General features: G+C 44.3%; 1 protein-coding gene across 3 annotated transcripts in view; it reads right to left on the bottom strand.

Annotated features, from left to right (window-relative positions):
• LOC106605399 (dynein axonemal heavy chain 5) overlaps positions 1-17207 on the bottom strand; it is a 57223-nt gene that overhangs the window by 10975 nt on the left and 29041 nt on the right. The window contains exons 43-63 of one of the 3 annotated variants that reach the window (XM_045718546.1): positions 16865-17041; positions 16324-16528; positions 13442-13584; positions 10473-10607; positions 10094-10216; positions 9712-9925; positions 9210-9433; positions 8539-8737; positions 7931-8103; positions 7387-7517; positions 5101-5254; positions 4701-4968; positions 4400-4631; positions 3949-4063; positions 2940-3116; positions 2301-2504; positions 1769-1948; positions 1476-1613; positions 1241-1376; positions 681-997; positions 325-480 (exon numbers count right to left, since the gene is read on the bottom strand). In XM_045718546.1, the coding sequence (XP_045574502.1) occupies positions 325-480; positions 681-997; positions 1241-1376; positions 1476-1613; positions 1769-1948; positions 2301-2504; positions 2940-3116; positions 3949-4063; positions 4400-4631; positions 4701-4968; positions 5101-5254; positions 7387-7517; positions 7931-8103; positions 8539-8737; positions 9210-9433; positions 9712-9925; positions 10094-10216; positions 10473-10607; positions 13442-13584; positions 16324-16528; positions 16865-17041 (3801 nt within the window). Of the gene's footprint in view, positions 1-324; positions 481-680; positions 998-1240; positions 1377-1475; positions 1614-1768; positions 1949-2300; positions 2505-2939; positions 3117-3948; positions 4064-4399; positions 4969-5100; positions 5255-7386; positions 7518-7930; positions 8104-8538; positions 8738-9209; positions 9434-9711; positions 9926-10093; positions 10217-10472; positions 10608-13441; positions 13585-16323; positions 16529-16864; positions 17042-17207 lie in introns of all 3 variants that reach the window. The other 2 variants (XM_045718544.1, XM_045718545.1) reach the window with 2 other exon arrangements.

Below are 17207 nucleotides of genomic sequence, written 5' to 3'. Positions count from 1 at the left end.
CTTGCAACTACAACGTTCTATCTGCAAAAAGATGATTCTGAGATAATTGGCTTTAAAGTTTTGAACCCTCATTGGTTTGAATTGTGTCAGCGATTTTTATATTGTATTCTTATGAACTTAACAACATGAATTGGGGTATTTAGAGTACTATATAGGTAGAGAACATTGAACCGAACAAGGTTATGTCAATAACAACATTGACACATTTTGCACTCTATGTATTATATTAGAGAGAATAGCCCCAGAGATAATAACCCCATAACGATAATGTGTTTCATTTGATAATGTGATGATTGATAATGTGGTTAGGATAATAGTACATACCTTATAAGTGGAGCCCGTCTTGATGAAGTTTTTCTCCAGTACGTTGTCCAGTGCCGGGTCCAGCTCTTCCCCTACGTCCTCGATCAGTAGGGGGCGCCCCAGAGACAGGCTGTCCTCCAGGTGGTTCCTGAAGTACTTGTGGTTCAGGGAGGTGATCTGGGAACCACAGAAATGTCTCATTACTGACACAGCATTACACAGAGTGTTTTACCAATAAGGAAGATCTGACAGATCCAAAGGTTAGTTAGGCCTAAGGCTAGTGTAACCGCTGTTCGGAAACATACAAAATCTATCGGCTGGACAATGGGAGGGCATAGTTATGAGAGAGAATAGTGTGAAAATGAATGCAGCCCAACCTGCAGCTCATTCATGGATTCTTTATTTTTTATCCAGATCTTGCCCTGGGTCTGAGGGTCTATGAGGAGAGGGAAGCGTGAGGCCTTGGTGATGATGATCCCGTTCTGGATGGATAGGTCATCGTTGGGCAGGCCCTGAAGGTTCCACTCGCTGACCGTGGGTGTGTCGATCAGCATCTCGGTCAGGTTGAGGTTGTTCCCGAACGGGATGTGTCTGGTCTTCATCTCCCTCTGCCAGTTGGTCAGGAGAAGGTTCCGGAACTCCTGGTTGAAGGGGCCGGAGTAGGACAGAAAGGCCGTGGCCAATAAGACGTCACCTGAACCAGGAAGTAAGCACACATAGGTTGGTTCACGCCTCCATCCTACTGTATAGCATAACTACAGATAAAATACTAATACGCATTGAAAAATATGGTACAGAAGCAACCAGAGCATCTCCCCCCAAAAATAAGATGTTGAGAATTGTAGACAATGAACAAAAGGTCATACGAAGCTTTTGGGAAAGTTAGCCCTGTTATTACTGTAAAAAAGGCAGAGAAAAAAGGGTTGAATGAACGGACCTACAAGGCGCTTGGTCTGGGCGGCAAACTCTTTGCTCTGCTCTGTCCAGCGCTCCTTCTCTCCAGCCAGACCACTGATGAGGCTAGAGGCCGTCTGCATCTTGTGTCTGCAGCGTTCAGCATCCTCCAACAGAGTCTGAGAGAGAGGCAGAGAGAGAGAGAGAATATCTGTTTTTAACAGAATATTTGTATTTATTTTTTAATATAATGCATTGAGATAAGAGGTGTTCAGTACCTGTTTCTCCAGCATGGCCTTCTCATACTCTGCTTGGACCACATCCAGCTCTGCCTGCTTGTCATCCAACTCTGCCTGGGCCGTCTGCAGGTCTATGTTGGCTATGGCCAGCCGGTTCTGCTGCACTGCCAGGTTAGCCTAAGAGGTAAGTACACTATCAAATATTAACTGGACACTCAGGGACAACAAAATGTACTGGAAACAAGAAATAAATTAGCAAGTTTGTGGTACACATGTCAAAGGTTATCAGAGAGGCGGGTAGTGTTACACAACACCACCTGGGTTAGGCCCACCTTTAATGGGAGCACCTCCTTGTTGATGGAGAAGAAGGAGGCCATGGCTTTGGTCCAGGAGGCCAGACCAGCCACATTTCCACACACGCGCTTGGCCGTCTCCAGGGTGTAGTCTGGCATGTTGAAGTAGGGCAGCAGTAGCTCCACCATCTCCTCATTGATACTATCTTTGGGGAATTGCTGTTAGAGAGAGACAACAGAGCCGGAGATCTCAAAGCAAGCTGCCATTTCATCACCACTGAAGTTGATTTCCTGGTCATATATGCCTGTAGTGTAGTGTCTATAGTGTAGTATGTTACTGTAGAAATGCACAGTGTAGTCTGATTACAGGATGTAGATGTTGTTCCCACGGGGGACCAGTACGGAAAAAAAAAATGTATGAAATGTATGCATTCACTACTGTAAGTCGCTCTGGATAAGAGCGTCTGCTAAATGACTAAAATGTAATGTAAAAATGTTGTACCTGCACACTGTAATATTTTATTTGCTTACCTAAGTAATATAACTTAGACACTGGCCATCTGTTTCCTACCTGCAGACTGCCCAGGAAGTTCCCAGCAGTCATGAGTTTGAGGGACTCCTGCCAGGAGGGCATGGTGCAGTTCTTCTCCGGGTCGATCTTCACCGTGTTCACCCTCCTCTGGAACAGCAGCAGAACACAGTCCATGATCCTCATGATGAGGTGGGGAGGCCGACCCAGAGTCCGCACCGTGGCAATGTCCGACGGCTTGATGGTCTGATGAATACATGAGGAAGGAATACAACGACATGAGTAACTGAGGGAGCGTTCATTAAATATTCTCACCTGATGTAGAGAGAGAGAACTACCACGTTGAGCAGGGATGGGCAATCATTTCAGCTCGAGGGCCACGTCGGGATTTCAAAATTCAGCGGAGGGCAATTTGCGGCATAGAAAAAGGGCAGTTATTATAAAACATATAGGTCCATTATATTTTTGACATACTTTCTATATAATATGGTATTCAAGAGTGGCCTGGAGTGTTTTTTAACCCAAGATAATCATAAAACATGTTTTTACTCCAACCTCCCCTGGGCCACTATGGATGGGCTCGTATGTTGCCCACCCCTGACGTTGAAGGACAAGACTTGGGTCATATACATTTGTCAAAACTGATTCCATTTGTCAAAACTGATTCCCCCCCTAACAGACCTGTAGTGCACCCTCAGCCTCCTCCAGGGCTGGCTTGGCAGCCTCCAGCTTCTCCTCAGCGAAGGCCTTGTCAGCAGAAATGCTGTCTACTATGGCCTGAGCCTTATCCTTGACCTTCTGGACCTCCACCTTGACCTTCTCTGCTGCCTGGGCCTTCACTGTCACCACCTTCAACACCTGAGACACAACAAACCATCACAAGAGAGACTGGAAGTGAGCTGCATCTTTTGGTTTGCATAAGCAACAGTTAATATGCAATATGAAGAGTGTTGGTCCCATGTTTTATGAGCTGAAATAAAGTTTATTTTTTATTTTTTATAATTTCTCTCAAATCTTGAGCACAAATTTGTTTACATCTATGTTAGTGAACATTTCTCCTTGCCAAGTTAATCTAGCCACCTGACAGGTGTGGCATACCAAGAAGCTGATTAAACAGAATGATCAAACAGGTGCACCTTGTGCTGTTGCCAGAGAATTTAATGTTAATAAGCTGCATTTTAGAGAATTAGGCAGTACGTCCAACCGGCTTCACAATCTTAACCACGCAAGCCCAGGACCTCCACCTCCAGCTTCTTCACCTGGGGGATGTCTGAGGGGGTGGGGTGGGGGTGTGGGGGTGTTGAGGACTATTTCTGTCTGTAATAAAGCCCTTTTGTTGGGAAAAACTCATTCTGATTGGCTGGGCCTGGCTCCCCAGTGGGTGGGCCTGGCGACCAATGCCCTCCAAATTGACTAATTTCCAAATTGCCCTCCAAATTGACTAATTTCCTTATATGAACTGTAACATAGTAAAACCTTTGAATGTTGCGTTTATATGTTTGTTCAGTATAAGTACACTTCAAAGTTCTGGTATTGATATTTGGTAAGTCTGTTGCTGGGAAACAAGAGATAGAGGAGTAGCATACACACACACACACACACACACACACACACACACACACACACACACACACACACACACACACACACACACACACACACACACACACACACACACACACACACACACCATGTCTGCCTTCTCGTTGGCGATCTGCAGCTCCTTCTCTTTGACCTCCAGCTCTTTGCTGAGTAATGCTACAGACACAGAGGCCTCCTTCAGCTTCTGAAGACCTGTGTTCATCCTGATGGAGAAACAGAATGGGATCAGCAATCATTGTATTATACAAGTATACCAGGTAAGTTCGGTCTAATCTTTCTTGAACAAATATTAATGAGTAAAAGGATGACTGAAAGGCAGAATACAAAGAGTAATATAGTACAGTGTACACCATATATTGGTATATAGAATACTATATAATACTACTATTATATTAAATCATGTGATAGACACACAGCATTAGGATAGATAAATGCTGTGATAAACATCTACAATATTTTTAGACCATGGTGTACTGTGAAGCCGCATGTTCCACATAGGAACGAAGAGCATTAAGAGAGTAAGGAAGTACTGTAATTACCTGTGTGCCAGTGTCTGCACCTCGGAGTGCTTCTCCTTATAGATGGTCTTGTATCCCTGGATGAAGGAGAGGTAGGACTTGGGAGTGATGTGCGTGGCGCGGCGGTACCGCTGGAAGTAATCTACACACTTCTCTGCCACGCCGTCCTGGAAGGAGCCCATACACTGCACCACCTCCCCCTTCACCTCGGTCGAACAGTCAATGTCATAGGTGGACAGGAAGTGCTCTGACACTGGAGAGTAAACAGATTGGAGATTGAAACAAATCATTATTAAACGGACACACACATACACACACACACCTGCGATCAGAGCATCTTTGGGCCAGCGGCTGAACCAGTCCATGGTGCAGCCGGAGATGAGGGCAGGGAACTTCAGGGCTCTGTTCCGGAACTTTTCCCCAACAGGAGAGAAGCAGAGAACCACGTGTAGGTTCTGTCTGACCCTGCTCATAAAGTAGTCATGGAGGTTCTCATTGGTCGGTGGTCGCCGAGGAAACTCTCTTTTCATGACTGAAATGAGGTCACTGATGATCTCGTCAATTTCGTCTCGAGCAAACAAGTTCGACACCTGAGAAATCAGCACAATATACAACAACAGTTATCTTATAATGGAGTGCGATATTGTTTTCTCAAACACAGATTGACACAACTTCTTGAAAATGCTCTGTTTTACTTGTGTTCATGTGATCAATGAGCAGACCTCTCCTGATGATAACACATTATTCATGTACTCCAGGAAAGACTCGTCCTTGATCTCGTTGTCAGTGAAGATGAAGCTGATGCCTTTTCCCTGCTGGCCTGCTGTCCTGTACAGACCCTTCAGATCCTCCATCAGGTTAGCAGTGTTGTACGAACTGAGGACAGAACACAGGGATGTTACAGGTGATAGCGAAGGTGTGAAAATACATATTTTTCACAATGTGTATATCCTCCATTCCTCCAATGCGTTTTGAGAAGGAGGCGAGGATAGGGGACGTGAGGAATTGAGGAAAGACAAATTGGCAGAGTCACTGTGCACTTGCAGAAATGCAAGCAAAGCTACCATCTACAGGAGGACAACAGAACTGCATGACCACGTTCAATACATGATAAATACCTGTTACAGTTGCAAAGGGACTGTATGAGACCGTGTGTCTGTTCCAATGCCCTTCCTAGCATACTACTTAGTATGAAGTATGTAGTATGAAGTATGTAGTAGGCATCTGTCCCGACAATTAATCTGGATGATTTGCTGTACAGTGTCGTCTCTCAAACTAAAACTGTGAAGGACCTCGGCGTTACTCTGGACCCTGATCTCTCTTTTGAAGAACATATCAAGACTGTTTCAAGGACAGCTTTTTTCCATCTACGTAACATTGCAAAAATCAGAAATTTTCTGTCCAAAAATGACGCAGAAAAATTAATCCATGCTTTTGTTACTTCTAGGCTGGACTACTGCAATGCTCTACTTTCCGGCTACCCGGATAAAGCACTAAATAAACTTCAGTTAGTGCTAAATACGGCTGCTAGAATCCTGACTAGAACCAAAAAATTTGATCATATTACTCCAGTGTTAGCCTCCCTACACTGGCTTCCTGTTAAGGCAAGGGCTGATTTCAAGGTTTTACTGCTAACCTTCAAAGCATTACATGGGCTTGCTCCTACCTATCTTTCCGATTTGGTCCTGCCGTACATACCTACACGTACGCTACGGTCACAAGACGCAGGCCTCCTAATTGTCCCTAGAATTTCTAAGCAAACGGCTGGAGGTAGGGCTTTCTCCTATAGAGCTCCATTTTTATGGAATGGTCTGCCTACCAATGTGAGAGACGCAGACTCAGTCTCAACCTTTAAGTCTTTACTGAAGACTTATCTCTTCAGTAGGTCCTATGATTAAGTATAGTCTGGCCCAGGAGTGTGAAGGTGAACGGAAAGGCTGGAGCAACGAACCGCCCTTGCTGTCTATGCCTTGCCGGTTCCCCTCTTTCCACTGGGATTCTCTGCCTCTAACCCTTTTACAGAGGCTGAGTCACTGGCCTACTGGTGTTCTTCCATGCCGTCCATGGGAGGGGTGCGTCACTTGAGTGGGTTGAGTCACTGACGTGGTCTTCCTGCCTGGGTTGGCGCCCCCCCCTTGGGTTGTGCCATGGCGGAGATCGTTGTGGGCTATACTCGGCCTTGTCTTAGGACGGTAAGTTGGTGGTTGGAGACATCCCTCTAGTGGTGTGGGGGCTGTGCTTTGGCAAAGTGGGTGGGGTTATATCCTGCCTGTTTGGCCCTGTCCGGGGTATCATCGGATGGGGCCACAGTGTCTTCTGATCCCTCCTGTCTCAGCCTCCAGTATTTATGCTGCAGTAGTTTATGTGTCGGGGGCTAGGGTCAGTCTGTTACATCTGGAGTATTTCTCTTGTCTTATCCGGTGTCCTGTGTGTATTTAAATATGCTCTCTCTAATTCTCTCTTTCTCTCTTTCTGTCTTTCTCTCGGAGGACCTGAGCCCTAGGACCATGCCTCAGGACTACCTGGTATGATGACTCCTTGCTGTCCCCAGTCCACCTGGCCGTGCTGCTGCTCCAGTTTCAACTGTTCTGCCTGCGGCTATGGAAGCCTGACCTGTTCACCGGACGTGCTTGTTGCACCCTCGACAACTACTATGATTATTATTATTTGACCATGCTGGTCATTTATGAACATTTTAACATTTTAACATTTTGACCATGTTCTGTTATAATATCCACCCTGCACAGCCAGAAGAGGACTGGCCACCCCTCATAGCCTGGTTCCTCTCTAGGTTTCTTCCTAGGTTTTTGGCCTTTCTAGGGAGTTTTTCCTAGGGAGTTTTTCCTAGCCACCGTGCTTCTTTCACATGCTTTGCTTGCTGTTTGGGGTTTTAGGCTGGGTTTCTGTACAGCACTTTGAGAATATCAGCTGATGTACGAAGGGCTATATAAAAATAAATTTGATTTGATTTAGTATGCTACTATAGACGTTGGAGGGTGTGTCTGTACCGTGTTAGTGTGATCTGAAAGGTCTTGTAGCCGGCGATGAAGGAAGCCAGTTTAGTCAGGCTCTGCTTGCCTGATCCCCCCACTCCTACTAGAAGGGCATTCCCTCTGGGGGTGCGGATGATCCTGGAGATCTACAGACAGACAGACAGACAGACAGACAGACAGACAGACAGACAGACAGACAGACAGACAGACAGACAGACAGACAGACAGACAGACAGACAGACAGACAGACAGACAGACAGACAGACAGACAGACAGAGACAGACAGACAGAGTGGGAGAGATTCCTTCCTTTTCCGTTCTTATATCAAGTGATTTGATGCGTACATTCATTGGTGACTGACTTTAAGATAGCTAAGCCTTTCAAAAGCTTCCAATGTGAATGTTTAGTAATACTTTTTATGAAGACACTCTTTGTAATGTGATATAGGCATGTTTATAATACCTTATGATCTATACACAATGCACTATAATGCATGACAAAGGTGGTAATAATTGCTCATTAACACCTATAGGTGAACATAATGACAGTTTCCCTCTACCTTGACAAGGTGTATCATAGCATCTCTGAAGAACACCATGTCCATGCCAGCTCCTCTGATGCTCTCGTTGTACTGGCCAAGGAACATGTTGAGCCTGTCCATCAGGCTCTCAAGCGACTCGATGGGCTCGTACACCTTGGGCATCTCAAAGTCTGTATCCTCTGGCTCCTCACCTGGTGGGAAAAATGGAGTCATTGTCAATGCAAGATTATTCATTCAAATGATCCAGCTCTCTGCTAATGTAGCACGCAGGTAGTTTTTCTTGGTTTGGCAATATTGAAGCACTTTGAATTTAAATAAAACATTTATTTTGTATTTATTATTGTATATATTCATGTAATATCATTATAATATAATTATTGTATTTATTCACATAACCTGCAATTCACCTTTAAACTGCAGTGTCTACAACATAATAATAAAGCTAAACACACCATCTTAGAATGTACTGATTGAATCCTTAATACAAGGTAGAAAAATACAGCACATATTTAATATAGACAATATGGGTTCAGAAACTGTAAATGACTTATCTCATGCAGGATCATGGTATAGATATAGTGTATGTATGTGAAGAGGCTATACAGAACCTGGTACTCTGGCTATACCTGTAGCTTCAGGAGCATCTCTTAGGAAGTCAACAAAGTAGCCGTCTACTCCGAAGTCGACCACAGCCCGCTCTTCCTCTCCTAGCTCCTCCTCTACTAGCTTGGCCAGGGCCCTGTCGAACCAGGCTACATCTTCTGGCATGGTGAACCGGTCCGCGATCACACGCTTACACTCATGCTTCCACAGCTGAAGCAACACCTACAGCATACAGGGTAAAAAATAAAAAATAAATTCTCATGGAAATGTTAAGTCTACATTCACAGAACGACTGCTGATTAAATGTCTAGAATCTTACTGTAACTTAGGACATCATTTCATTCAGACCTTTGGATCCAGTGAGAAACCTTTTGATATGTATTCCTCTAGTTGTATTGGATTGACTGATTGATTTTTTTATGTTAATGTATTTTCAAGAGGAAATTCAGTCACACTTTATTTGAATAGTCCGGACAGTCCATCTGTAGAGCATGTCATACTATCAACAAACTATCTGTTGATAAGCAGCTGCTTGCTAAGGTTACAGTAAGGGTTAGGTTTAGAATAAGGGTTAGGGTAAGGGTTAAGTTTAGGGTTAGTTGAAATATTACTGATAGTCTGTAGCGCATCTACAGATGGACTATCCAAATAAAGTGTTACCGGAAATTCTCTTTAGAAGTTTTAATGGACTCACAGTAAGAGAGTTGACCAACTCAGCGTTTGGGTTGAGCATGCCCTGCCAGACTCTGGACAAGTCTCTGAGGTTGAAGATGTAGTGGAACTTGGCCGGAGTGGGCAGCATCTTGACCTTGGTCATTTGCCACAGCCGACGGGTCATCGGCACCAGCTTGGTCACAGTTCCACGCACGTCTTCTGTGAAGCCTCGCCGGGCACAGTAGTGTCCTGTCCCGATGACTCCTGGTCAGGGAAAGGAATGAGGTGAGGGGAAAAGGGGAAAAGTGGTTGACGACATGAAGGTGGGCGAAGCATTGAGGTAAATAAGTTAAAGAAAATAGTGTTTTTATTGAGAGATATATATAATGGTGTAATTATATATGGATATATGGATATCTAATATAGTCAAAATTCAAACAAGCCCAGTGTCAATGGATGAGAAGTAGTACAGGTAACTCAAATTACATGGTCAGAGTCTCCACACAGATGCAATTCCAGAGTTTTTAAGGAGCCAAACCCACCAAATATCTTGTCGATGGATGCGTTGGAGGGCAGGGTGCAGTTGAAGATGGAGAACTGCCTCTTCAGTCTCTGTGGGATGTCGTTGCGGCCTCCCCCTGGGTGGATCATCGCTGCAAGGAACTGGATGTCCACTATATTGGTGAACTCCCCCGGCTTCTCCAGATTGAAGAACCCGTTCTGTTCCATCAGCTGGCGGACTATCTCATTGGTGACCTAAAACGGGGTGAGTCAAATTAGGAAATTTGGTAAAAAGGCAGAATAAGCTGTACACTCTCGGATTGCAATTTCATATGGTAAGGTTTCCCAAGAAAACAAATGGGAAAATTGTAATTTTTGGCCTTTCGCTATGGTGATTTAACGAGTGCTGAGTTTGAGTCCGACCTGATCTCCCCATTCGTTGATGACTGGCATGTTAATGTCGTCCACAAAGACGGACATCTTCTTCCCTGCAGGAGGGCCGTAGGTGGTGCCCATCCGCTTGTCCACATAGCTTTCCACAGTCCGCTGGAAAGAAAGAAAGAGATGGGTTGAGTGTTTCATCTTTACAGACAGTGAATAAAGGAACAAAACACACATTTGAAGTAATGTTACTATAAATAAATGGCGCATAGACCTGAAGTAGTCAGATAAACTTTCTGACAAGTGACTGGAAAACATTTCATTCATTCACAACTGATCTTAGAAAGTCCTACCCATCTAAAACTTGAAAAGTTAGAATAAAGAGCAGGAAGTATGTGGTGTTGTTTTGGAGGTGTAATACCTGGAACATGAGTGGAGTTGTGGCGGAGGAAAAGTTGAGACTCTTGGCCATGTGAGTTTCGGGGTCGTACTTTGACATGTATCCCTTGATGATGACGGTCTTGGCTGTGCCTTGCTCTCCGATCAACAACACAGCCTGCGACAAAACGAGGAAGGGATTACTCTTGAGGATCTGACAAAGATCACATGGCTAGGGGGTAATTTATCCTCCACATACAAGCCAAATTAACAATACGTGTCCACTCAGAACAGGATTGCTGATATAGGATCAGTTTAGATTATAATAAGAATATACAGTAAATTCAGAAAGTATTCAGACCCCTTCACTTGTTCCACATTTTGTTACCTTACAGCCTTATTCTAAAATGGACCCAATACCCCATAAAAACAAAGCAAAACAGTTTTTATTTTTTATTTTTGCAAATGTATTAAAAATGAAAAATGAAATATTACATTTACTTAAGTATTAAGACCCTTTACTCAGTACTTTGTTGAAGCACCTTTGGCAGTGATTACAGCCTTGAGTCTTCGTGGGTATGACACTACAAGCTTGGCACATCTGTATTTGGGGAGTTTCTCCCATTTTTCTCCGCAGATCCTCTCAAGCTCTATGAGGTTGGATGGGGGCGTCGCTGCACAGCTATTTTCATGTCCCTCCAAAGATGATTGATCGGGTTCAAGTCCGGGCTCTGGCTGGGCCACTCAAGGACATTCAGGGACTTGTCCAGAAGCCACGCCTGCGTTGTCTTGGCTGTGTGCTTAGGGTCTGAGGTCCTGAGCATTCTGGAACAGGTTTTTCTACAAGGATCTCTCTGTGCTTTGCTCCGTTCATCTTTCCCTCGATCCTGACTAGTCTCCCAGTCCCTGCCGGTGAAAAACATCCCAACAGCATGACGCTGCAAGCACCATGCTTCACCGTAGAGATGGTGCCAGAGTTCAATCTTGGTTTTATCAGACCAGAAAATCTTGTTTCTCATGGTCTGAGAGTCCTTTAGATGCCTTTTGGCAATCTCCAAGCGGGCTGTCATGTGCTTTTACTGAAGAGTGGCTTCCGTCTGGCCACTCTACCATAAAGGCCTGATTGGTAGAGTGCGGCAGAGATTCTCCCATTCTCCCATCTCCACAGAGGAACTCTGGAGCTCTGTCAGTGACCATCGGGTTCTTGTTCACCTCCCTGACCAAGGGCCTTCTCCCCTGATTGCTCAGTTTGGCCAGGTGGCCAGCTCTTGGAAGCTCTTGACGGTTCCAAACTTTTTCCATTTTAGAATGATGGAGGCCACTGTGTTCTTGAGGACCTTCAATGCTGCAGAATTTTTTTGGTACCCTTCCCCAGACCTGTGCCTCGACACAATCCTGTCTCTGAGCTCTACGGACAATTCCTTCAACCTCATGGCTTGGTTTTTGCAGGACCTTATATAAACAGATGTGTGCCTTTCCAAATCAACGTCCAATCAATTTAATATACCACAGGTGGACTCCAATCAAGTTGTAGAAAAATCTCAAGGATGATAAATGGAAACAAGATGCACTTGAGCTCAATTTCGAGTCTCATAGCAAAAGGTCTGAATACTTATGTAAATAAGGTATTTCTATTTTACTGTTTTAATACATTGGTAAAAAATTCTAAAAACCTCTTTTCGCTTTGTCATTATGGGGTATTGTGTGTAGATTGATGAGGAAAACAATCAATTTAATACATTTTAGAATAAGGCTGTAACGTAACAAAATGTGGAAAAGGGTAAGGGGTCTGAATAATTTCTGAATGCACTGTATATACACCACATGACCAAAAGTATGTGGACACCTGTTCATTGAACATTTCATTCCAAAACCATTGGCATTAATATGGAGTTGGTCCCCCTTTGCTGCTATAACAGCCTCCACTCTTCTGGGAAGGCTTTCCACTCGATGTTGGAACATTGCTGCAACATGTTGGGCGATTTGGCCTGGCTTGCAGTCGGCATTCCAATTCATCCCAAAGGTGATCATGGGGTTGAGGTCAGGACTCCATGTAGCACAGTCAAGTTCTTCAACACCGATCTCAACAAACCATTTCTGGATGGACCTTGCTTTGTGCACGAGGGCATTGTCATGCTGAAACAGGAAAGAGCCTTCCCCAAACTTTTACCACAAAGTTGGAAGCACAGAATCGTCTAGAATGTCATTGTCCTAGCCACCGTGCTTCTTTCACATGCTTTGCTTGCTGTTTGGGTTTTTTCTGTACAGACTAAAGAGCTTAAATTGATGAGAGAGATTGTATGCTGTAGCGTTAAGATTTCCCTTCACTGGAACTAAGGGGCTGAGCCCAAACCATGAAAAACAGCCTCAGACCATAATTCCTCCTCCACCAAACTTTACAGTTGGCATGATGCATTCGGCCAAACCCAGATTAGTGTCCGCCCACTGGCGGCGAGCTTTACACCACTCCAGCCGACGCTTGGCTTGTGTTCGGCTGCTCAGCCTTGGAATACCATTTCATGAAGTTCCCGACGAACAGTTATTGTGCTGACATTGGTTCCAGAGGCAGCTTGGAACTCAGTAGTGAGTGTTGCAACAGAGGACGATCTTTACGAGCTATATGCTTTAGCACGCGGCGGTCCCGTTATGTGAGCTTGTGGGGCCTACCACTTCGTGGCTGAGCCGTTCTTGCTCCATGACGTTTCCACTTCACAATAACAGCACTTACAGTTGACAAACTGACTTGTTGGAAAGGTGGCATGCTATGGCGGTGCCACGTTGAAAGTCACTGAGCTCTTCCGTAAGGCCATTTTACTGCCAATGTTTGTCTATGGAGATTTTATGGCTGTGTGCTCAATTTTATACACCTGTCAACAATGGGTGTGGCTGAAATAGCCGAATCCACTAATTTGAAGGGGTGTCCACATACTTTTGTATATATAGTGTACAAAGGGGACTTGATCCTAGATCAGCACTACTACTCTGAGACCCTTTGTGAATATGGACACCCACCTTGCCCTGTTTGGCGATGGTCTGGATGAGGAAGTCAGTGCGCACATTGTCTACGTTGGGGACCAGGATGGATCCGTACTCTGGGGTGAGGTCTGATGGGTAGACGTACTCCTCCACCCGTGTGTTCCAGTGGACCCAGTGACCTGCACACACAGGAGGACATACAAGAATAAGTCATTGAAAAACAAATAATGCGAGCATCATGAACACCATCCATGATGTCCTCAGATGGAATTTTCACCATCCACAGTGTCCTCAGATGGAATTTTCACCATCCACGATGTCCTCAGATGGAATTTTCACCATCCACGATGTCCTCAGATGGAATTTTCACCATCCACGATGTCCTCAGATGGAATTTTCACCATCCACGATGTCCTCAGATGGAATTTTCACCATCCATGATGTCCTCAGATGGAATTTTCACCATCCATGATGTCCTCAGATGGAATTTTCACCATCCACAATGTCCTCAGCTGGAAATACTTTAGTTCAGTTGTACGGAATGACTGTCAAATAGATAAATGACCCTTAGTTTGTTCAAAAAGGACAACATTTTTCTGATGATAATACCCACCGGAGGGTGAACATATCATGAAAGACTGGTAGCAAGCAGGACTAAGGTAACACCAACATCAGATGTGCGGGTGAATTTAACGCATATTGATGGTTTAATGAGAGATCTGATGGTGATATTTCAATGCACCGACTTTTTAATTGAGCAAGAGCACTGTGAAAGATCAATATGATCTTATGATCTACACTGAACAAAAATATAAATGCAACATGCAACAATTTAAAAGATTTTCCTGAGTTGCAGATTATTTCAAATCAGTCATTTGAAATAAATGAATTAAGCCCTAATCTATGGATTTCACATGACTGGGAATACAGATATCCATCTGTTGGTAACAGATACCTTTAAAAGAAAAAGGAGGGGTGTGGATCAGAAAACCAGTCAGTATCTGGTGTAACCAGATGTGGTGCGACATATCTCATTCGCATAGAGTTGATCAGGCTGTTGATTGGGGCCTGTGGAATGTTGTCCCACTCATCTTCAATGGCTGTGCGAAGTTGCTGGATATTGGCGGGAACTGGAATACGATGTTGTACACATCGATCCAGAGCATCCCAAACATGCTAAATGGTTGACATGTCTGGTGGGTATGCAGGCCATAGAAGAACTGGGACATTTTCAGGTTCCAGGAATTGTGTACAGATCCTTGCGACATGGGGCCATGCATTATCATGCTGAAACATGAGGTGATGGCAGCGGATGAATGGCACGACAATGGGCCTCAGGATCTCGTCACAGTATCTCCGTGGATTCAAATTGCCATTGATAAAATGCAATTGTGTTCATTGTCCGTAGCTTATGCCTGCCCATACTATAAGCCCACCGGCACAATGGGGCTGACATCAGCAAACCGCTCGCCCACACAACGCCGTACACGCTGTCTGACATCTGCACTTTACAGTTGAAACCTGGATTCATCCGTGAAGAGCACACTTCTCCAGTGTGCCAGTGGCCACCGAAGGTGAGCATTTGAAGTTGGTTAAGCACTCAGATGAGCTTCCCTGAGACGATTACTGACAGTTTGTGCAAACATTTTTCATCAGCTGTCCGGGTGGCTGGTCTCAGACTATCCCGCAGGTGAAGAAGCCGGATAAGGAGGTCCTGGGCTGACGTGGTTACACGTGGTATGCGGTTGCGAGGCCGGTTGGACGTACTGCCAAATTCTCTAAAACGAATTTGGAGGCGGCTTATGGTACAGTATGGTATGAATATTCAATTCTCTGGCAACAACTCTGGCATTCCTGCAGTCATCATGCCAATTCCACGCTCCCTCAAAACTTGAGACATCGTGGCATTGTGTTGTGTGATAAAACTGCACATTTTAGAGTGGTCTTTTATTGTCCCCGGCACAATGTGCACCTGTGTAATGATCATGCTGTTTAATCAGCTTCTTGATATGTCACACCTGTTAGGTGGATGGATTATCTTGGCAAAGGAGAAATGCTCACTAACAGACATGCAAACTTAAGCTTTTTGTGCATATGGAACATTTCTGGGATATTTTATTTCAGCTCATGAAACATGGGACCAACACTTTAGATGTTGTTTCGTTTTTGTTCACTGTATCTTCCATAACAGTAAAAAGAGGACTGAGTGTGTGTTGTGAGTTTGTGGAGTCTGTTGTGGTGGATGAATCAGAATTAGTTGGGTAACAATAATAAATAAGATGTTTTATTTGCATAATATGCTTATGTGAAATACTTGTCATATGTGAATGTATTGTTAAACCATGTGAAGAGATGGCGTGATTAATGGGGAACCAATTATTTGTCTCCACAATGTCTGTGCGCAAGTCACTCCCCTCAGTGAGCTTGTCCAGGAGTGGAGTCAAGAGGGGGTTTACTTGAGATGGGAGTATCTAGAGTTGTCAATTGATTTATGCCATTCGATGAGCTAATGGTTCTGTTCTATACTGTACCAGGGAGAGACGGTTCCAGTTTGGGGTAGGAGGACCAGATACTGGTCTATACAATGAACACTGTTGATACAGCAGTTGCTGTCTGCTATGCTTTATAGATATCTTTCATACAAAACGTAACCTTTGTGAACTGTTCCTAAGATCTGTTGTTCGTCATGTACGTTGAGAGGGGTGGATCTTGGGTATAAAATATCTTTGTACTTTTGTGTAATCACTTTTCAATGGTTCATTAGAGATAGCGTATCATTGAAGGTCAAGTGCTTTTGCAAAAGCATCTTAATTATTAAAGATGTAGTTTTAAGTATAACTCTGACTTGTTTGTAACTCTCCTCATTTGGTAATGCAGAAATTAGCCACCACACTGTCTACTGAACATCTACCCCTCACCGTCTGTAGTGACGTGGTAGTCGAACATGGTGTCCTCGCTGTCTGATGGTATATCTGGGAGGTCCAGATGGATGTTGTCGTTGCCACGGAGCCAGCTCTCCATCTTCCTCCTGTCTTCCAGCTCCAGTAAAGCTCCAATGCTCCACATGAGAGCAAACACATAGAGACGCTCCACATGCTGCCTGGACACCTCCCCACACTGCTCCTGGAACACAACAGTCACTATCAACACAACATACTGTACCAAAGCCCTTCTACATCTTTATATCTACTATATTTCATACTTGGTACTCAAATGAATCAGTCATCTAGAGTAAAGGGAAATTCACCCTCACATAGATGCAGAGTCCAGAGAGTTATAGTCCAACAGTAATTGAAAATAGTGCTTAAGGAAACACAATGACAGGATTAATTAAATCAGTTAGGTATTAGAACATTCCAATTTGTCTCTATGAGGAATGTGGGGGCAATTCATTCCAACAGTATTCATAGAGCTCAGGGTTTTTAATATGGTTGGAGTATGGAGGTTTCAGGTGCCTACCTTGGCGGGGATGAGGCCCTGCAGCATGTTGATGCTCTGCATGATGACGAAGGCCTCCAGCATGTCGATCTTGTACTCCAGACAGCGAACAGTGAACCGGTAGAGCTCTGGGAAGGAAGAGGAGAACAGCTCTCTCAGCACCTCTCCCTCCTGACGGGAACGCTTCTTCAGCCAGCCCTGATAGGGGACAAAACACACATGTATTCATGTAGACAAAGATACACAAATATACACACACAGACAAAGATACACACATACACAAATATAAACACACATACAAAGATACAGACAAAGATACACACATACACAAATATACACACACAGACAAAGATACACACACACA

This window comes from Salmo salar, chromosome ssa05, assembly GCF_905237065.1.
Source record: "Salmo salar chromosome ssa05, Ssal_v3.1, whole genome shotgun sequence".
Taxonomy (NCBI): Eukaryota; Metazoa; Chordata; class Actinopteri; order Salmoniformes; family Salmonidae; genus Salmo; species Salmo salar.
Note: the sequence above shows the minus strand (reverse complement) of the source record. Positions and strands in the feature narration are given on the sequence as shown.